General features: G+C 44.5%; 1 protein-coding gene across 5 annotated transcripts in view; it reads left to right on the plus strand.

Annotated features, from left to right (window-relative positions):
• The window catches only part of LOC126545344 (carbonic anhydrase 1-like), a 122,195-nt gene that overhangs the window by 78,639 nt on the left and 21,227 nt on the right, over window positions 1-22,329 (plus strand). For 3 of the 5 annotated variants that reach the window (XM_055061825.2, XM_055061823.1, XM_055061824.2), the window contains exons 2-4: window positions 13,765-13,962; window positions 21,044-21,076; window positions 21,253-21,371. In XM_055061825.2, coding sequence (XP_054917800.1) covers window positions 13,765-13,962; window positions 21,044-21,076; window positions 21,253-21,371 — 350 coding nt within the window. Of the gene's footprint in view, window positions 1-899; window positions 926-13,764; window positions 13,963-21,043; window positions 21,077-21,252; window positions 21,372-22,329 lie in introns of all 5 variants that reach the window. The other 2 variants (XM_055061821.1, XM_055061822.1) reach the window with 2 other exon arrangements.

Consider the following 22,329-nt stretch of genomic DNA (forward strand, 5'->3'; position numbering starts at 1 on the left):
GAAAAAAAAAAAAAAAGAAATAATAGGAGTAGAACCGTTACATTATCCCAGCCTGTATGCGAGGCGCTCCTAGCTATTTATTAAACAGTTGTTGCAGAACCAGTCACGTCGCTACAAATTTCAGCGAATTCTGTTATGTGCGGCAAGAGCGTGTACAACACTAAACAGTAATAACAACGAATAAAATCGCCAACGAGTGTTATAGAGCTTGCGAGATGTCTTTTTTTAACTAGTTTATTAATTATAGAGTTCAGTGTGACTATCAATGACTAAGATCAGTAAAGTTTTTAACATCGTCCGCACTTCTGTTGAGAACGCTCGAGAGCGGCGTCGCATTGCAAACTATCATGCTGCGCAAGGTTCGAAGTACCCAGGTGGATACCACGTGACCCCTGTAACTGTGTCTATCGCTGTTACGCCGAGCTACAGCGCGAGAATGTCGTCTTGCTTCGAAGCACAGCTGCAGACAAACGTGCTTGCTGACATGCTTACTTGTTTAAAAATGACAGATTTATTGGCGTTAATGTCGTAAGCAAAAGTATGTTCTTATTGCTGAATTTTCTATAATGGTATCTGGCTTAGACTAGTACTTTCACAGTGCCGCTGCAGCGCTACAATGGTCACCTAATAACACACTATTCAAGTGGAAGAATAGTTTCAGCGGCCGCATTCCCATGTGAGCGGAATGCAGAAGTGCTCATGTGCCGGGCTTTCGGTGAACGTTAAAGAACCCCATCAGAATTAACCGGTGTACTCGATACGGTATCTCGCATACCCCTATAGTGTGGCTTTGGGACGTTAAGCCACCGTACTTTATTTTTATTATTACGACGGCCACTTAGATAGTGTTAATCGGCTTTTAAAGCCTGCTTGTGTTCATAGTAAATCTTGTCTTTCAGGGCCTTTGGCAGCAGAGTGTCGAACCGTAAGTTTTTTCGTTCCGGTTCTCGTTCTGGTTCAGGTTCACGTTTCGGTTCAGCGAAAACGGCTAAATTGCGGTTCAACTCCGGAGCGAAAAAATAACGGTTGGAACCGGTTCAGATTTATTTGCATAACCAAACAGTAATAAAGTAAAATGAAAATCCGCCAACAAATGCTTAATTTGCACGGCCGCGCGCGGTCGTGCGCGCCGTATTTGCAAGGGATCTGCAGACGGCTCATGCCTCTCTGCGCGCTATGTTCTCGCCGCTCTTGCGTTGAAGCGATAGACCGCACGAAGGTCACTCGCTGCTGCTGCCTTGCTTGCTCACACCAGCGTTTCGACAACGAGTGTCCGTGCTCATCGAATGTGATGTGTTCATCTTTGCTTGTGACACCATACGCAGTTAGCTAGCGAATGTTTCCAAGTTTCTATGGCCGATAAAACTATCCTTACTTGTATAACTTTTTCGCTATCGCAATCGATTCTTCGCCTTTCGGGTGAAACTGCGACCTTTTTCAGCGGTCAATAAGGTCTCCGTCTAACGGAAAACTATTTCGCGGTCATCAATTCCAAACGCTTACGAGTGTATTACTAACATGTATGTCGTCCCCCCCCCCCCCTCCCCAGACGCTATGCGTTAAAAACCGTATTAATGGAGCTGCTGCTTCTAAAATCAGGGGAAGATTATTTGTAATACGGTAGCATCGTTGAGTCACAAGTGCAGGCAATGCATGGATGAAAAGTTTCAGAAAATGTGGCCAGCCTGAACCGAAAACCATCATTTTGTCTGTTCAGTTTCACTGCGGAGTTAAAAAAAAAAAAAAAAAACATTCCGGTTCAGTTCCGGTTCAAGCAGTAGTAGTTTTTTTTTTCGGTTTCCAGTTCAGTTTTGGTTCGATATCCTGCTTTTCAGCGCTACAGAAGTGCTTTGAATTGGCCAGGCGAATTTGTAAAGAGATAAAACATAGCGAGGAGAATTGATATGCGACGTTTACGTCCGATTTCAAAGCCGCGTCAGTAGGGCCGTTACCCTGCTATACCTATGTGCGTGCTGATCCCGGTATGAGTGCAGAAGAGACAAAATGAAGAAAAAAAGTAATAATAAGTAATAAAATAAAGTCAGCACTCTTGCAGAAGACCTGATATTCACTTTCATCTATCTGTCCCCGGTTTTCTTTGACAGACATGGTACAGTGAGGCCAGCAGGGCTTTCTCTCGTCTTTTTTTTTTTTTTTGTGTGTGTGTGTGTGTGTCTTTTTTTCACGTTGACAAGTAATACCAGGGAGGGAAGACGGGGGAAAAGGGAGAACACGCAGACGCATTTGTCTTCCCTTTCTCTCAGTTGCGCAGTCGGTGTAAGCTGGGAGGGCCTTTTTCGAAAATTGCCTACAATGAAATTTCTTTTGGCGCTCTTGAATTCTGTAGTTATGGTTTTTGTATTCGCAATTCTGCAGGAACCTATCGGCCTCCTTTGCGCTGAGCTACTATTTAGCTGTTTATTTATTTGGCCTGAAAGTATGAGTGATGGATGTTTCCTGTCTTATTTCTTCCGCCAACTCTTTTAACGCTGGAAGAATAGATGCATTATTCGATCAACCAAGGCCGCCTTTCAACTTTTAAGCGTAATGAATCGTTTATCATTATTACTCGGCAGGCGCAAAGACTTGCGCATGCCGTGCAGCCCTGAAATGATGCTTGTGCAGCGTTCATCACACAACGTCGATAGTGTTTCGTCTATTCATAGTAACTCGTTTTTCATGAAACAATTTTTATGCTTGCTTGAAACAGGCGCGCGTGCTCGATCGTATCGTTTTTTGTGCAACTGCAGAAGCGCGTTCTGCCCTTCTCCCTTGCTTTTTTGCGAGCGGACAGTACACGAACGGAGCGTGACATTTAAATAATGAGTGGCTGTGGCGGGCTTCCAACAACACAAAACTCCGCGCAGTTTTTTTTTTTTTTCTTTTTTTTCGGCTGTCATTTCAAGCGCGCACACGCGGCATCACTGCGCACATTTGAACAGTGTCTTTACGACTGTTTTTCCGCGGACAAATCGACTTGTTGCTTCTGAGTGGTCTTGATAATTGCGATGAAATTGTAGGCACGGATTCTAAACGACAGTAAAAGTGCTTGTTGGCACGCTACCGCTGTTATTGTGCCGTTCCTTATACCTGCCTTCGATCGAACTGATTGTTCTTCGGTAGCCTCCTCCTTCCAGGGTCTTATAGTCGTCAAGCAAATGTGAGGGTTTACATCTTTAGCAAAGGCCCACGCTTTCGTCTGGTGGAGCGGTGCTGACGGTGCACTGCTCCGTGAAAACTCAAGGGGGTGGTATGGCAGCAGAGCTGTTAAAAACGTGCTGACCTCGAGCAGCTCGAGACTACGTGGCTTGTTTCATTGCATACCTATGTGGCATCCAGTGAACACAAACATTCTCTTTCGTCGAGCATCTACACATACAATAGTCTTTTTTGTGTTTTTTTTTCGCTCGACAACGTGCTGCTTCAGCGCTTACACAACCGTACTCACTCGTCGGATTCTCTTCCTTTGGGTCGACGCAAGTACGACCGTTCCTAGTAAACGCTAAACCTGTCAGGATTCTGTGTCTTTTTTCTCTTCCTTTGTCTTGTAAGTTACATTTTGTGTCATCCGCTGGATCATGTCTTTTTAATTGATGTTTCGTCTCGAACACAAATTCTCGTAAGCGCGTTGTATTTTGTCTTGTACTTCGCTCACCTGTGAAGAAACCTCAGCGCTGGCAGGGATTTCTCGCAGGTTTCTTGAATGATAAAAATCTTGAAAATCTTGTCTGGCAAAATTTTATGGGCATTGAATTCTTCGCCATTGCAACGATCGATAGCTCCCGTCTGCAGTCTGCTGGGTCATCCAGCAGCGGTGTGCAGTGCCACGCTGAAGAGGTAACTGCATTTTAGTTTCGCTGGCTTAATGATTCATTGACTGATCTGCAATGGAAGCGCAATAGTGGTTGCCACGGTATAAACTGCGCGCAAGCGGCCACGTCCAGTACCCTCCTTTTAGAACTCTCATAACCAACAATTATGTGGACTTATGGGCTTCTTAAATTACAGGGCTGTTGCCGAGACGCAATCGTCACTCAATTGTTCTGTCGCACCGCCGTCCGATGCTTGTCGGCCATTCTTGAACGGCGTTCCGCGCTTTCAGCGGTTTTAGTACTGCAAACAGACAAGCTCATCATCGGTGACGATCACGTCTGCGATGGTATTCCACTGGTGTAGGTCGCGAGGACATCTAACAAAAGCCCGCGTGTCCTCGCATCACCCGCGAAAAGCCTACAGCATCGCGAATAGCTCGGCCCGTGAAACGCAGAGCGCGCTAAACTGACTCTGGAAATGCTCTGCGTAGCAATAAAAGGGAGACGAAAGAAAAGGGAGGCGGGGTGTGACACAAACGTCATTTGATGTCTTTCGATATGGAGAAGATTAGAATGGCCCTTGGTGGGCGCATGGCAGGTCGACCAGCGTCCACAAGGGGGGGGAGGGCCAGCAACAGGAAAGAGCCTCTGCTGTGGAGAGGGTAGCTCACCTCCTTGTACCCCAATGGGTAAAACTCGTCTGGTACAACCTTAGCCAGGCGTATGATGACCGACCAAGGGTTTACTGGGCCAAGGTTGGCAATGTAACTTGGGAGGAGCACGGGGATTCACATGGCCTCACGTCGGCCTACATTGTGCCAACCACAGGCCAACGTAGCGCTTTGGATAGCCCGGCATAAATTTTTGGATGGCTCCCATCTGTTCGAAATCAAAAGAAAGGGCTTTTGAGTAGACATTTCGTTTTGGTAGGTACAGTTAAACTTCGCTATAACGAAATTCAATATAACTAAATTCTCGATATAACGAAGTATTTAACTTTTCATAACTTCCTGTCCATAGAACACCATGTAATTACAACCTCAATATAACGAAGTGTGTTTTATGCGATTTCAATATAGGGAACTCTCGCTTCCGCAGCAAAGGAATGCCGAGACAGTAAATAGTAACATCAGCGGATGCAGATGGTCAAATGATTGAATTACAAGCGGCTGCTTGCAAACGCGCATCTCGCAAGGGCGACCGCCCAAGTGAAGCCGCATCATGTTCCATGTAAAGTCCAAGTGCGATGAGATCCCATGCGCGCGCCCCGCACACTTTGTGCTTTAGGTGCGAGTGAAAGTGTGCGAGGGTGAGAACCAAAGATGGTGGCTTCACGCATGAGTGTCGCCTCCCCGCGTGAGCAAAGGGAAAGAGGGGGAGGAGAGCACGGCCGGTCTCTAGGGGAGCGCGCGCTTTCCGCGCGCGCACCCCTCGAGACCGGCCGTGAGGAGAGCGAGCTCGCGGTAACGCGATCAAGGAAGGAGGATAAGTTTTGCGCGCGTCGCGATTTCTGGCGCGCGTCTTGACCGTGGATGCGCATGGTAGCGCGGCTGAGCGTATACGCAGCGCATACCTAATCTGCCGCGTGTGCAAAGAGTGGACGTGCTGGGACAGCGTGGCATCGTGTAAGCTGTCTTACCGCGCCTTTAGTATTGAAGGTTGCGTAATCTCGAATTTCGGTGACCCGTTGGAGCGAGAGGCAGACGAAGTATTCGCTCCCCGCTGCCGGCGCTTTTCATGATAGCGTCGTCCCACTGCGGATGACGCTATCAGCCGCGGGGGTGGGGTGCACGCGAAAGCGTGGCTGGCTTCGCTTAATTCGTACTGCCTATGTGAAGATGTCGTCGGCGTGGCATGAAACCGTATCATTCGTCGCTGACTCCCAAATTTATTAAAGTGAATTGTTTTCTCATTCAAATTTGCTTTCTTAGATTGCCCGATAATTAGGAAAATTCTGCGGCACCTTTCCATGCAAGACAAATCGATCGGCGACAGTACTTATTTGCATAAAAGGTCGAACTTCTATGCAACAAAATTTCGATATAACTAAAGAAATTTGATATTTTACCTACTTCGTTATATCGAGGTTTAACGATATTTAATCCTGACATGGGCACGCATCATGCATTTATTATTTACTCGTGCTGATCAAACTATCTGCGGCCTGCTGCCATGTAATCTATGTTACTCTTGCAAGACACGTGTGAAGAACATAGTGTTTTTCTTTAGCTGCACCAATTTTTAAAAATTGCCTCTGGGAAATAGCATATTTCTCACCCTTGAACTAAATTACTCAATATGGTGGCCATTACATCTACGAGAAATCGAAATGCTCAATTGTTAATGCATTATAATCTATAATTACATATTCAGAATAATAATTGCTTTTGAACATTTAATTTCAGTGGGCCCATCATAATTGGAAAATCGAAGCAAACTCTCCGTATAAGCCATATCAAGTTTCAGATCTGGAAAAATCTGGTTACCCGCAGAACTGTGGCATGACAAATCTCTGCTATCAGAGCGTGCGAAACTGAAACCGGGAGCCTGCAGCGAGCCCAAAGCCGCGCCTCTCCTCCCAGTTTCGGTTTTGCGCGCTTTGATGGCTGAAACCGAACATTTTCAACGTTCGTCATTCTAAACATTTTCGTGGTAGAGTGCAATTCCTGCGGCTGCTGTATATTGGCATCATTATTTTCATTTCTGAACAAGAGAAATGAGCCAGTAACGAAGGAAGTAAAAAAAGCGGGGTGCAATAAGAATAGTAAGGAAATAAAGTGCACTAGAAACACTAGCTCGGGCACTGCCATTATTGCCATACTTACACCTGTAAGATTTGTCGGACGGTCCTACCTCTGTCAACCAGATATTGGAGTCGTCGGACTATCTCGCCGCTGCCACCATTTGAAGGAGATGAAGGTCGTAGACAGGAACTCGGTGAACAGGATTTATTTACATATTAACAGTTTAAGCAGGATACATTGGCAGACTAGCGCAACTCCCATATGGAGCCCGCAAAACTAACATACAGCAAACAGTTTACGAGCACACAGCTCACTAGTACATTTCTAGTATGACAGAGCACTCAGCTCCCGACAACGAGCACGACACGAGCACCCACTAGCAGCCGGCAAACGCTGCTTATAAGCCCTTGCTCGACGTCATAGTTCGACGTCATTCAAGATGACCCGCCTTTTTGGAGGATGAGGTGTGTCGACTTGGATGATGAGGGCTCAGATACACGTGCCACACATACACACAGGTGAAAAGGCCGGACAGTTCTCGGTACCGCCCAGCTTTCAGTGCCGACGTCAGAGGGCTTCGTAGAATTCTGCTTTGTCCCGGGTGGCTCGGCCAAGTACCAATTTCCTGAGTTGATCGCGCGCCACGTGGCTGCCGGCCCTTCGCAGTTCTCCGAAGGGCGCCCAGTCTGGTGGGCTTGGAACACGTGCAGCGGGCTGAAAGCTGGCACGTTGCCACCCCGTACGGCCATTCTTAACAGCTCCTCCATGGCCCGGAAAATCTCGCCTGGCCAGTGCTGGCAACCGCTGGGCAGGAAGAGAATGGCTGGCGAGCAAGACGATGGCTTTGCTCTCTGCAACCCCTGCGTATTTGGAATGCCTTCAACCATCTTACAACAACTGGCACAGAAGAGCCGACCCGGCAACACAATACCGCTCAGCGTTCAAACGCCCGGAATCAGCTGCTAACCCACCAGGCCTCCTATCACAATTCCAATGCAAGTCACTCAACTGGGAATCCCAAATTTTGCCCCAAAATTTCGTGCCGCCAAAGCGAGCGTTCACGTTCCCCTTTCAGTTTGACCAAACCTGACTGTCGTGCTGCACAAGAGTAAAGGTTTACGCAAAATTAAACCGAAGGCTCTCAAACACCAATACCCAAACATAACATAAGCAGCCTAACTTCACGAACAGCCTGTTCTTACCCTATCGTAGTGACGTACTTATCTCACGTACTGTTGCCACTGAACAGTCTGGCCAACTCCACAGGTACGCAATCACAATCGCGCTAGCTTTGTGGTCCCTATTCCGAACACGTGCTTGCATCATACAAAGTTTTCCTCACGCTGACTCACATTTGTTCCTTTAGTCCACACAGGACACGTTCCTTAAACAAACAACCAAATTTGCGTAACTTACGCATCACAGAGGAACCTTCGAACAAATGTGTCTTCTAATAACTAGCTCTACGCACGCGTACTAGAGAAGTCAGAATACGGCTGCCCTCAACACACACCAGCAACCCAGTCATAAATCTGCTTCCTTCCGTCCACACAGGACACGCGCTAAAGGAACTAAGAACGCTTCTCGGTGCAAATCATGCACTCACTGAAAACCCACGCGGTTAACCTTAGAAAATAAAAAAACGCTTATATAAAAAAAAGAAGGTTAACTAAAACACACGCGCGTTACGATAGGCCTCTCAACAATAACCTTGACACTCAGGTTACTTACACACAAAAAAAAAAAGAAAGCCCATCTACTTATTAATGAACACCTCGCGATACTACGTGTTTACAAAAAAAACGCCTCTTTCAAATCTTGAGCTTCTCAAACAAAACATAAACATAGCTCATACCTTACGTATTGAGAGGAACTTACATAGCGAAAATTACCAAGTGCTCAAAAATAAAACAAAACAGAACGTTTTACTTCTACGGAAGCTCTGTTTGCCTCCCGTTCCAAACGTTTACGTCTGACTCATACTTTGAGCCGTACCCGAGGTGGTCGCGGTTTGAAAGCTACTCTGGCTACGGGGGAAGAACAAAAGGGCTGACTCACTATCAGCTCCCCCAAGACGTTAGAGTCCCCTGCCAATTTGCGTCCTCGCGCCTCGCTTTCAGCATGTCCTCGATTGACCGCGTCGCTACTCCCCACCTTGTCTCGTCTTGTCACCTTGCGCTTCTTTGTACTGCACGCTGAGCTTCGAAGAGAACGACGGAACGACGAGGAATTTAACTGCCCCGTGCCCTTTGTCCGTGTCCGTGCAGAACATGCTTCTCGGTCCCCCTTTGACCGGTGGCTCGAACGTGTTTGATGCGTCAACATCGTCCGTGACGACCGCACCTGTCTTTTCTCCACGCCCTGCCCTTCTGGGTCTCTCGCCGTCTTTGGCGGTGCTACATTAGTCACCGCATTCCGATCCTTTCGGCGCTTCTTTCTGCGGCGCTTTCTCCTCGAACTCTCTTTCATGCCGTCATCTCGCGCCTCGTGCTGGCCGTTACACATCTCGTCGGCCCGGATCGGTCTCTTACCCGCACAGTCTGATTGATTTTCATTTAAATCAACATTCTCGCTGCCTCGACTGGCGGACAGCTCAACCGACTCTGGCACAATGCAGCAGGCTTTACTCGAGTTATGCAACTCGCACTCTTGCGAACTGCCCTCTACTGCATTGCCCAGCTCACGCTGTGCATCTGCACACAGCCCGTCGGTATCGATCGCTGTCTCACGCGCACAGTCCGAATGATTAACAACTGAATCATCCCTATCTAGGCTATCTAGACTGGTGGAGAGCCGCACCGATCCCTGAACAATGCAGTTGTTCTCCCGTGAGCTACGGAGCTCGCCACCCCGAGAACTATTCTCAACTGCATCGTCCAGTTCGCACTTCACTTCTGCACGCAGATCTGACTCGACATGGGTGCTCGCGTCTGTCAAGTCCGTAGTATTCTGTACCTCGCTAACGACCTCGCTACCATGAGATGCGACGCACACGCACGGTAACTGTGCCAATTTGTTCGCAGCTGGCCTAGCTGTCTCTACAGTCATCTGTTGGCACAGCACCTCGTCACTCTCACTCTGGCCTTTAACGGCCTCTGCTGCCACTAAGGCTTCGTTAGCTGCTAGCACTTCGAGTTCACTTGTGAACGTGCTGCTACTCTCACAGGTACTACTACTTTCCTCGGCTTTTGAACAAAATCTGCTATTTACTTCCTGCCACTTTTGCTGCATCCAGCCTACAGATTTCTCCAGCCGCTGTTGACTTCGCTCGATTGACTGCTCAAAACCTTGAATCTCATTGTTCAATGCATCAATGTACTGCCTCGTTACTTCTGTTAGGCCTTCTTCCTGCGAAACCCCTTTCAGTTTCTGCCTAGCTTCTTCCTGTTTTTGCCTAAATTCATCCTGTTCTTGCCTAATTGCTTCCTGTTCCCGTTTTTGACTTAGAATTCGTTTGCCCATTTGCTCTATGAATTTCAAATCATTCTCACTTTCGAGAATTGTCTTACGAATTTCTGATTCCTTCAAGTTCTCATCTACGTTTACCCCGATCTCCTCACACAACCACAACAGGTCAGCTCTCGTCAAACACATTAGGACCATGGACCTTTAAGCTTTGGCTCTGCTGTCACACAATACTTGTTGCGATACCCACGCAAATCAAAATACAAGTAAAAGATCCCACCGAATCAAATCCAAAAACACAGAGAAATTGAAGCCTGGTAAATCTTACAGCCAAAACCAAACGCTTACCCACTGAAGCAGCACCATATCACCAGTCCTTCCCCGCCGTATCCAGTCAGTTGCAAGAGGTGGTCAATCTCAAGTCGCCTCCAACTTGATCAGGATGCCGGTCGGTCACCATGTGCCAACGTCCGTCAGCTGCCGTTGCTGTCTCCAAGTCGAAAGGCCGATCTAGAAGCCGTAGGCTGGTCTAGGAGCCGTAGGCTGATCTCACCGCTGCCAACCAGATGTAAGATTCGTCGGACGGTCCTACCTCTGTCAACCAGATATTGGAGTCGTCAGACTATCTCGCCGCTGCCACCATTTGAAGGAGATGAAGGTCGTAGACAGGAACTCTGTGAACAGGATTTATTTACATATTAACAGTTTAAGCAGGATACATTGGAAGACTAGCGCGACTCCCATATGGAGCCCGCAAAACTAACATACAGCAAACAGTTTACGAGCACACAGCTCACTAGTACATTTATAGTATGACAGAGCACTCAGCTCCCGACAACGAGCACGACACGAGCACCCACTAGCAGCCGGCAAACGCTGCTTATAAGCCCTTGCTCGACGTCATAGTTCGACGTCATTCAAGATGACCCACCTTTTTGGAGGATGAGGTGTGTCGACTTGGATGATGAGGGCTCAGATACACGTGCCACACATACACACAGGTGAAAAGGCCGGACAGTTCTCGGTACCGCCCAGCTTTCGGTGCCGACGTCAGAGGGCTTCGTAGAATTCTGCTTTGTCCCGGGTGGCTCGGCCAAGTACCAATTTCCTGAGTTGATCGCGCGCCACGTGGCTGCCGGCCCTTCGCAGTTCTCCGAAGGGCGCCCCGTCTGGTGGGCTTGGAACACGTGCAGCGGGCTGAAAGCTGGCACGTTGCCACCCCGTATGGCCATTCTTAACACACCCCAAAGTATGCAAAGAACATAAAATATGAATATAGTAATGTTAAAGAAAACTCTCTCGTTAGTAGACTTTAAATGAAAATAGGAAAATGTGATTAGTTGCCTTGGAAGTACTTGTACCCCCCGACCGAGTTCTTCACCCACAGTTGTTTCACTAGTATCAAGAACTTGCAGCGTGCAATGTGATTTTCTCGTATCCCTTGGCTACTGCATACAGATTCGTCTGGAAATCATGGCAGTCACCATATTCTCATGTTAATTCGGGTGCGATGACATGAACATCCAGTTCTTCTTGAAGTGTTGAACAGGCATACCTGCTTTGCTGTGGGCAATAGACATCTCCTCACTGTCGGAATATGTATGCACATTAGCAATTAATGCCTGCATAGAAAAGTGCCAATTATGGTAGCTTTTCTTGCTGTGCATTGTGTGAAAGGTTAGTTGAATATTTTTATGGTGGATGAAGTGGCTAATAAATGGCTAATAAAGTGTGTTGCATATGTAGTATATACATACTACACTACTTGGTGTGGAACCACGATTAAAGCTCAGGTAAAGCCTGCCATAGGAACGTAAAAAAAAACAAAGTTGGAAATCGGAAAGATCCATATCTCTACTACATTTTTTGTGCTTAACAGAATTCTAAACGGTTACTTTAAAAAAGACTATCCACTTATCATTCCTTACTGTTCAATTTTGTTGTCATTTCATTTACCATACTGACAGTGTCCTGCTCTTTGTGCTGCTTCATAATTCTACAGCACAGTAGTTTTCCTGGCTGCTAAGCTGTGGGTATTTAAAATAATTTGCTTAGACTTTGTGGCTTTGCATAAAATCGTAATGTAGCAATGTGAAATGCCTGTCTACTGGAAACAATCAGGAACAATGTTTTGAAGCATGGAGATGGAGAGAGCTGGTGTGATGAAGTTTTGTGCAAAAAACTTGTGTTGCTCACTGGGTATAGTCTGATACAGTGAAGATGGCTGGCCTCTCACTTGAAACCAAGACAAAGCATTAATGCTGGCCATGAAGGTGATGACACACTGCTTCAAGTCAAAGTCCTTGAAAGAAATCTTAACTGAACTGAAACCTGAACTGTGTTGGAGAGCCTGCTTGTGGAATTTCCCTTAAAGGGCCTTTGCCAGGCCCTGTTAGAAATTTTGGGTATATACTTATAGATGCTCTCCTGGGTGTGTTCTAACACAAAAAATCTTTGGAAAGGGTTCAGTAACAATTGAGGTAGGAGCAAGTCAAATGTTGCGAGTCCATGGTGCAAGTAAGTGAGCTCCCATCTTTGCAACAGGAGCTCTCTCCCATTGTCGTGACCAGCACCTGTGAGTGACATTCCCTCCCCCAGCCTTCTTCAGTTTGAGTGGGAAGGGCCTCTATGATGTTTAGTCACGATGCCTACCTCCATTTTTTGTTTGTATAGCTTCTTTTCTTGCTGCACGGCGCATTTCCATGGGCAGTTTTGCACTTTAAATTTTGTGAATATCCTGGACCTATTCTGTGCTGCTCGCTATTTGTGTGCAGTAGGCACTGCATGTGATGCTGAGGCAACAGCTGGTACGCATTTTGACACAAAAGCAGTACACGTACGACCTCTCTGCTGATGGGGACCATGGCATCTCCAAGAAGGGCGTGTGGGCTCCTGTTTGAATTTTCAGCTCTTTTCACAGCCTCCGTTGGTGTAATACTCTACAGACATGATCATCACGACATGATCTACATACTGCTTGGTTGCCTGTTTGCAATGCCCAAACCTTGTGAAGGGACCCTTTAAAGTTTATTATTACTGAAAGGAGGTCTAAAATTTCAGCATAGAAACATGGGCCATCAACTGAACCTATTGAAGGTTAACTGAAAGATCATTGCAAATAAGCTAAATAGGCAGAATGCATAAAAATATACTGCCTGTCTCAGACCTTCTTGCTTTTGTGGCTGCAATTTGCTGCTGAACTTGATGTTGTAGGTTCCGTTTCTGTTCTTGGCAGCTGCATTCCAATTTGGGTTGAAATGCTACAGTGCTAGCTATACTGAGATATCAGTGCATGTAAAGGAATCTCGAATAGCCAAAATAAATGCTGAGCCATCAATTACTCCATGTGCTTGTTATTACCCTGCAGCTTGCTATCTTTGTTGCATCGTGGTCTATACTTAATTGCTCCAGCGAAAAAAAAGAAAAGTATCTTGTAAGAGCACAGTCGGATGCTTCTGTGTACCTACTGATAGCAAATGTGTTTTTTGCTTCCTTGCTTGTTTGTTTACTGGGACAAAATTATTCAGCAGTTGCTATCAGAGTGCCACTCCTCTGATTCTCTAGGCAGCCTTCCATCCATGTACTTGGCCAGCAAAATAAATTTGCAGGCTTGTAATTAGCTTATTTGAAAGTAGCTTTATTTGCTTCTATTAGAAATATTACTAAATTTTGCTCATTGAATATAGTGAATGGAATTCGCAGTGCCCAGTAACTTGGTCCCACTAGGATTCAGTTTATGCAGTCTTGGTGCATATTAGCAGGCATTTCTTCTCCGCTGATGACTCTCAATCTCTTATGTGCAGGTCCTTCAAATTGGGCCAAGAGGTTCCCCAAGGCAGCCGGTGAAAAGCAGTCACCCATTGATATCTTGTGTAGTGAGGTGCAGCAGGATCCATTCTTGACAGAGAACCCATTGCGATGGACCTACAATGGCCTCCGATGCACTAGCCTGCTCAACACTGGCTCCGGATGGCGTGTGGATGTTTCTTCACCAGGACCTAGTTCGTTACCTTTGAGTATACTATGGAGTGGTTTGAACGTTGTTGCAATAAGCACTAGAAAATACAGCTTAACAGAAATCTTAAGTATGCTAGGCAAGTTATTGCCAGTGCATGCTGACCTACAGGCTTTGCTTGCAAGTCAGTATAGTGGGCATTGGGCTTGTGCTAGGAGAAATGAATACTCCAGCTGTACAGTTTTTCTTTCAGTGTGATAGTGTGGTTGACGCAAGGTGAGAAAAACCATTGTATGACTGCTTATATCAACAGCAGCATCACAGTTTTGCCATAATGGGAAGCACATTATTTATTTATTTATTTATTTATATTATTTATTTTATTGTACCCTCAAGACCAAAGTATTTCAGAGGGGAGCGGATAAAAAACATACACATTAGTGAATAACAAATCACCAAAAAGTGGGTAAGGAATAGAGCAAAATTGATTAGTTATTTGTATCCGAGAGCGATGATGTTTGATATGGCCGAACGAAACTTTGAGTTGTCTTTGATTGCAACAACTGTGCCAAGAAGGTGGTTCCATTCCTGAGAGGTCCTAGGAATAAATGATTCGTGACAGGCTCTGGTGTGGCATTGAATTATTCCAACTTTATGGCTATGATCAATGCGAGAGGAAATGTAGGCAGGAGACGATATAAGATTGTCGCGCAGTTAGGAATTGTGGAAATATAGCTTATGAAATAAATCAAGGCAAATGCACTTACGTCAGGCTGAGAGTGGAGTTTTTTTATGGAAGTTACTTTTGATGTGTGTCTATAATTGCTATAAATGAAACGCGCGGCATTGTTTTGGATTAGTTCAAGTGATTGAATAAGGGTTTCGAGGTGCGGGTCCCAAATGGATGAGGCTTACTCCATTTTACTCCTAATAAGCATGTTGTATAAGATTAACTTCAATGAAGTAGGAGCAGAAGAAACATTTTGGCGAATGTAGCCTAACATGCGGTTAGTATTGTTAATTACCTTATCGATATGTACCGACTAGGAAAGTGACGAGGTTATGTGGACGCCTAGGTATTTGTAGGAGGTTACGGCTTCTAGGGGAGTATCATTAAGGTAATAGTTTGGCAGAGGAATATTGCTGTGAGTTACACACATACATTTACATTTAGTTAAGTTGCATTAACCATACATCACACCAGTTAGAGATGGCGTTAATATCATCTTGTAGGAATTTGTTATCAGATTTGTCTGAGATTTCCTTGAGGATAACACAGTCATTTGCGAAAAGGTAAATGTTAGACAAAGCATCATTGGGTAAATGGTTAATGTAAATTAGGAAAAGAAGAGGGCCTATAACTGATCGTTGGGGCACAAAAGAGTCTACGGTATTAAATGGGGACATATGGTTATTTGACACAATGTACTGTGACCGATTAAGGAGAAAATGTTCAAGCCATGCAAACAGGTTAGGATCAAGACTAAGTTTACTAAGTTTAAATAGAAGCAATTTATGACACACTTTGTCAAAGGCCTTAGCGAAATCAAATAAAACATAGTCTGCGAATGAACCTTTGTCGATAATAAGATGAAGGCTGTGAGTAAAAGAAAGAAGTTGAGTTTCGCAAGACAAGTTTTTTCGGAAACCATGTTGTGCTTTTGTGAAAAATAATTATTGTCTACGTGCACTGCTAAATGTGAGTACAAAATATGCTCAAGAACCTTGCAAGGAATGCTGGTGAGCGAAATGGAATGGTAGTTGAGGTGCGAATTTTTCCTGCCGGACTTGTGAAATGGGACCACTTTCCCGACCTCCCAATCTGCAGGGAGCTGATGGGTGTCTACAGATTGCTGAAAAATGATTGAAAGTAGAACAGATGAATAAACAACAATACTTTTCAGAAATTTCACGCTAATCAAATCAGCACCAGGACATGATGACAACTTCAGACCTTTAGTTACATTTTCGACCCCAAGAGGTTCAATGATAATAAAGTCCATAGCTAGGTAATTGCAACCCTCAAGAGTTGGAAGCACAGGGTCAGTACATACAACAAAGTTCTTACAGAATGCAGAATTGAAGACATGGGGACATACATCATCGGGTACCGGAGAACCACTGGAATCAATCAGCGTGACCGAATTATCTTTCAAAACTTTTTAGGGTCATTTGCAAGCATTGTGGGCAAAGTGTGTACTTGGAATGCCTTTTTGGCAGGTTTTATAGCCTCTGTGTAGGTATTGTTTGCCTCCATATAAGCATCCCATTTTGATGCCAGTGCACTTTTATTCGCTATTCGATACGGTCGTTCTTTGTTTTGTTTTTCCGGTCGGAAAGCCTTTTTAACTTGTAGTTGAACCAGGGCTTTTTAACGTTGCATGATATTACACTTGAGGGAATAAACTTATCGGTGAGCTCATGTATCTTAATTTTGAAGGCGATCCAATTCTCATCAACCGTGCAATCATCAAATTGGCTTAGGAAAGGATCAAGAAAGTTAGCTAGCTCAATATTAATAGCGTCAAAATTTGCCCTATCATAGTGATAAATTACTATCTTTTTCAACAACTGGTTTTAACACAGGAGACGATATGTTGAACGAAAGACCCAGGTGATCGCTTAAAGGGCCCCTCACCAGGTCTGGCCATTTTGAGCTGACAAGCGCAGAGCATACAATGCACAATAACGATTGTGTCTGCAAAGTATTACATCGCTACACGCCGCGGAAAGATCTGAAATTTCAAACCGAACGCTGTTTTCCCTTCTTGGAGCCGCCGCGCTCCAAGCTGGAGGATGACATACACGTGCTAGTGCACCTGCGTACACGTGTTCACTTGGTGAGGTCACTCATAGTGACACGTGACTTCGAGAATTATTCAAGCCATCTGTTATTTATGTAATATGTCGAATTCAAGCTTAGAGAAATAATAAAACACACAAGTTGAATGTCTGAAGTCGAACGTCATGCAGTCGTGTGCACAGACACTGAAACTATGTCATTTTCTACCATGTTCCAGCGCAGCATCATGCTTTGTGATCCGCTTGTGCCTGCCTCAGTATTCGTGTAGCACAGACTTATACTGATAGTCAGGTGCCCTCGTGCACAGCGCTCAAAATCGTGTGCTGCATGAAACGAGACAATCACAACAGCTCGCACGTGACACCGTCAGCGGAAGTGCACTGCGCTACAAAAAAGCAAGGAGCCAAAAAAATGAAGGCGGTGCCCGTGACATATGCATCACACGATCCTCGATATCCGGTATGGGAGAACGCAGGGAAGTAATTTCGCTTCCGGAGGCTAGACAAGGCAAGTGGAGAGAGCGTCTATGTTTGTGGTCTAGCGCACCTCCTGAAATCATGGGTTCGCGACACTGAAATATTTCTATCTCAGCTGTTCAGGAACCGATTTTTAAAAAAATTGCGGCAGAATTCTCCCTAGAGGAGAATTAACAGCTTCCAGCGTATAACCAAAATTTGCAATGGGGCCTGGTGAGGGGCCCTTTAAGCCCGGTAAGCATGAGACATTGGTAACTATGTCAGAATGAGAGCATAAAATTAAGTCAAGGAGTTTAGCAGCGCTGACTGAGATCCTAGTTGGTTCCAATACTAATTGTGTTAGGGAATATAAAAAGCAGAGATAAAGAAAGTCATTACTTCATGAAGAAAATGGATAACAGCCCGGAGGATCAATAGCCCAGCGTATGTTGGGAAAGTTGAAATCCCCTACTAATATGATGGGGTTTGAAAGATGCTGCAAAGAAAGTGTGTTAAGCACATCGTGAAGCTCAGCAGTGAAAGTGGATGGATAGGAGGAAATGCGGTAGCAAACAACGATCGTAATTTTACAGTGACCAATATTAATGCAAGCTCACACAATTTCCAGGTTACAGTGGATGTGGACGTGATGACACTGCAGGGACTTTGAAATGGAGAGTAGTACGCCTCCGCCTTGGCGAGCAGTGCAGTCGCAATAGAAGATACAAAATCTAGACAAGTCAAAGATTTCACAATCTTGCACATGATGTTGTAGCCACATTTCCATTAATGCAATAATACCAGCATCACAGCTATCGATAAGCGAGTCAAGTGGCTCGCGTTTGTGAAAGACACTTCTAGCATTAGCAACAAGCACAGAGGCTTGTGCTGTTAAAGATATGTCGTTGCCCCTCGCGCGTTCTTATGTAGTAGGGTGATGACACAGATTGTCAGGTATGCTTGCGTGATCTGGAACACCACTTTTGATGATGATGGTTCTTTTTCTGTGTTCTGTTATGAATAAGACTGTGTGGTCTTTGCTTGGCAAACATTGTGTCTATACATGAAAGCAACAGAATCGCACAGCAATGCTTCTACTTTCACAATGTGCATTCATGCATCACACATTTCAATGACCTGTGCAGGAAATGACACATGTCATTTTCAGCACTGCATTTGCAATGATGCCACTTGTAATGATAACCAGTTATGCCATGGGCTCTGGCTACTACATTGAGCATTAATGTGGCATAAAATCAGCTTGGGGTTGTATGAGTATGGTAATTGGACTTGCCAACTTGCCCAGTGTTATTACAAATGGACCGTGCTGGGAAGAAGACAAAGGAAAGCTTTGTGGTTATGCTTTTCCATACTGATGTCAAAATGTGGCACTATATCACTAGTACCTATGTTGCAAATTCACCTTTATTATATGTTGAAAGATTCTGCCTTCTGGTCACTGGTACGTAGCAAAATAATTGTACAGACTGCGCATGCAAATTATTGGGCACTAAATAGTGTTCCTGTATATGCCTCTATTAGGAGCAGAGTTGCACAGAAGTCTGCCATCTTAATATTCACTGCCACATGACAAAGTTGCTTCTTGTGCCTGCAGGAGCCAGTCTAAGGGTTGTTACAAGAATCTGCAGCACTTTGTTCTCTATTCTTACTACTTTAATAGGACATGTAATGCTTATTTGATTGCACAGATCAAGTCTGTTACTTCTACAATAGTATTTATCATAACTTATGCATTTATATTTTGAAGACAGCTTAAGCTACAGAAACAATTTGGCACGTGGGATTTCCTGCCAATACATGGTGCCTTTGCCCTTTGTTCTTTGAGGATCCTGGGGTCTCATTTGGTTGTGTCTCCCTGTTGTTTATGTTGTATATTACGGTGTATTTTGGGCTATTTTCAGTGGAGCACGTAAGTACCATCGTTAAGCGGAATGTTAGATAAAGCATGCTCCTAATGGCCATCTCTGTGCTGAATTTCAGCACAGGCAAGGCAAGGCCTCAGAGAAATATTTATGTTTCTGTGATGAGTAGAGTGCATATTTAGTTCTGGATTGGCACAGGAGAGCGGTGGCGATGATTCTACAGCTAGAATAATGTTGCAAACAGGCAAAAGTGCACAGCATGAGTAAATGCGACAAGCAGCATACTGGAAGCGCTGGTGTTGCCAGTAGCACTGAATCCAGTGCATCATAGATATTGTGGATGTTGAGTCAACTATTTGTGTTTCATGTGATGGTTATTTGTGAATGGCAGTGCTTTGAGCTGTGCGTGGAAAGCATATGTGCAACTCTGTTCTCTTTGGGAGCATATACAGAAACAGTATAGGAAAAAGTGAAAGCAAGCAGATAATTTAGTCATGAAACCAACCATTCTTGCCATTAACACATGTCATATAGGTAGTCTGCTTAGATAATAGGTATAATTTGAACTAAATATATTTATGCTACATCAAGAGGATGGTGAGGAGCTGGCAAAAAGCCCACGAGAAGGCTTGACAAAGATTGGGGCCCGCAACCAAAGACACTTGGTCTTGATATGCACAAATACATTCAGAGCACTGTGGCAGGAACAGTGAAAACACAACTGAAACCGACCCAGACACAGGTAAAGCACCACTGAAATAATTCAACAGCATCAACAATAGTGTTTTTGGAATAAAGCAAGTAAAACTAACACATAAATTGTAGAGATTCACTTTGCATTCTAATGTTGACAATTCCCGACTATTCTATACTGTGTATACTTAGTGTATAGCAGTCTCTGATTACTGCAACTACTTAATGCAAATGTGTTAATGCAAATCCTCACCTTCGGCTACGATAAAATGCATGAAGGATACATGGGAGTGTACGATATGCCATACTGTCAGAAAAAGATGTTTACAGTTCACGAGAGTGGCAAAAGGACAGTTAAAGGGCACATCACAAGGTCTGGGCAGTGCAAACAAACAAGCCCGGCACATGCATCACATAGTGACGACCACGTGTGCAAAATATTGTGGTTATGTATGCTGCAAAAACAGCTAAAAATTCAAATGAAAGTTTGCATGCACCATTTTTCTAGGTGCTAACTGTCTTCTCACCTGCAGAGGCAACCTATCACGTCACAATCCTTCTGCAATATCAGAGATACCGACATGGTGCAGTGCACAAATAGTCAGCAATAGCATAAACAACATGGGTATTCCCATGAGGCACAGAAAATGCAATACTGCCATCAGAAATGCACCACACAGCAAGCAAACGAGAGAAATAAAAGATGGGGCTTGTGATGCACTATATGTGATATGAGTTCTTGACCTCAATATGGGAGAAAATCGAGAAGGATGTGTCGCTCCCATTGCCTTGACCAGTCTCTGCTGCAGGAAAGAGCTTGCATCCTTGCACCATTCTCTCGCAACATTTTATTTGCTATCTCCATTATTATTCGGCCTGTTTGAGAAATCCTTATTGTAAAACACTTTTTTGGAATGCTTTACAGCTTCCAGTGTATCAAAAATTTTTTTGATAGAACTTGTTGATTAGTTTGTCGCTTTCTTGTGAGAGGACCACAACATACGAATTTCCGACTGCGTGCCCAGGTGGCTCCAGGGCATCTAGATTCTTTGACAATTGCCATGGTATGTGGCTTTTGTCTGCACTTATGCATACATGCAAGTACTTCATGCTTTACTGTTGTAGGCTATGACCTACATGTACAAAATAAGGTGTGCTCATTTGGGTGAGATAGCAACTTGACTGGTGGGTGTTTTCCTTATAGTACCACACACTTCATATTCTTTGTAGTTCTTTGTTCACACACAGGTAACTACATCTCATTGTTATGCACCGAACATTTTTCTACTTCAGGAAATCAGAGACCAATTAGTCCACTTAGACTGAGTAAGTACACAGAAGTTATTGCTTTTGTTATTGCTTTCATTGTGTAGTTTCTGTCTCAAGCAGCATTCCATTCACTGTAAGTGACTTTTTGGTATCTATTGGTGTGCCTTTCTTTGTGAGTATATTCTATGTACAAACGTGTGCAATATAGTTTACATTATAGCTTTAAATTTCAGACCTTCGTGGAGGACCTCTTCATCACAACTATCAGATGGTGCAGTTCCACAGTCACTGGGGCACCTGCAGTGAGACTGGCAGTGAGCACACCATTGATGGAGAACACTATGCAGGCGAGGTAGGTGTCTGTTAACGCTCGTGGTAAATTGACAGACTGTATTTACTTGATTCAAACGTTCCCTCATTTGCAATGTGCACCTGATTTCTCATGGCCGGGAAAGAAAAATGCAATGCCCTCAATTGTAATCTGCACCTCGGTTTTCATACTTATAGCAAAATGCAATTCCCTTGGTTGTTTCCTCACCAAATATACATGGTAAGAGAGAAAGATAGCGATTTGTTTTCACTTGGAAAAAGAAAATTTTAAACTATGAGGTCACTGGAGGTGCAGACACTGGCTATAGGTGGCGTCCTATGATTACAATCTTCCAGAGCTTGCAAGAATTTCTGGCACCCGCAGTATGGCAGAGCGCGGCTGTCGATTGATGTTGGGGGGTGGGATTTGAACGCCTCTTATTGCAGTTTTGGTTTTCTACTCTATTCGGACCTGCATGTCATATTTTAGTGAATTTGTCAGGAAAAGGAAAGTGTGTTAGAATTGATTAAATACGGCATATGTGCTGCACGACGCATATTTACATACATTCTAAAATCTTCTGCTACAGATTTGAATGTACAGACTAGAGGTACATAAAAGCTCCTAGATGAGGCAACTGAACTAGCAAGAAACGGCTTCTTCTGGGTCTATTAATGTCAAAGAATGTTAAGATGACTGAAAGAAAGTACAAGGTTTTTGAGTCTAATGGTTTTTCTGGGTATTGTTCGTACCTATAGGTAATGGATAGAGGAGCCAAAATACATGGGAGAGCTTTCAAGAGTGTGCGTGCATGTGTGTGCATGCGCATGTCTGTGGAAAGCTTAGAAAATCACGTACACAAAATGCACGCAAAATTGCCACCCGACTGGCCACTCATGGCACTTTGCGTGTATTCACAGGCTTCTTTCATGCTCGAAAAAACACTTTATGTAGCACATATTGAGCCAGAGAAAGCTGTATCGGTAGTTTTTCATGTCGC

This window comes from Dermacentor andersoni, chromosome 1, assembly GCF_023375885.2.
Source record: "Dermacentor andersoni chromosome 1, qqDerAnde1_hic_scaffold, whole genome shotgun sequence".
Taxonomy (NCBI): domain Eukaryota; kingdom Metazoa; phylum Arthropoda; class Arachnida; order Ixodida; family Ixodidae; genus Dermacentor; species Dermacentor andersoni.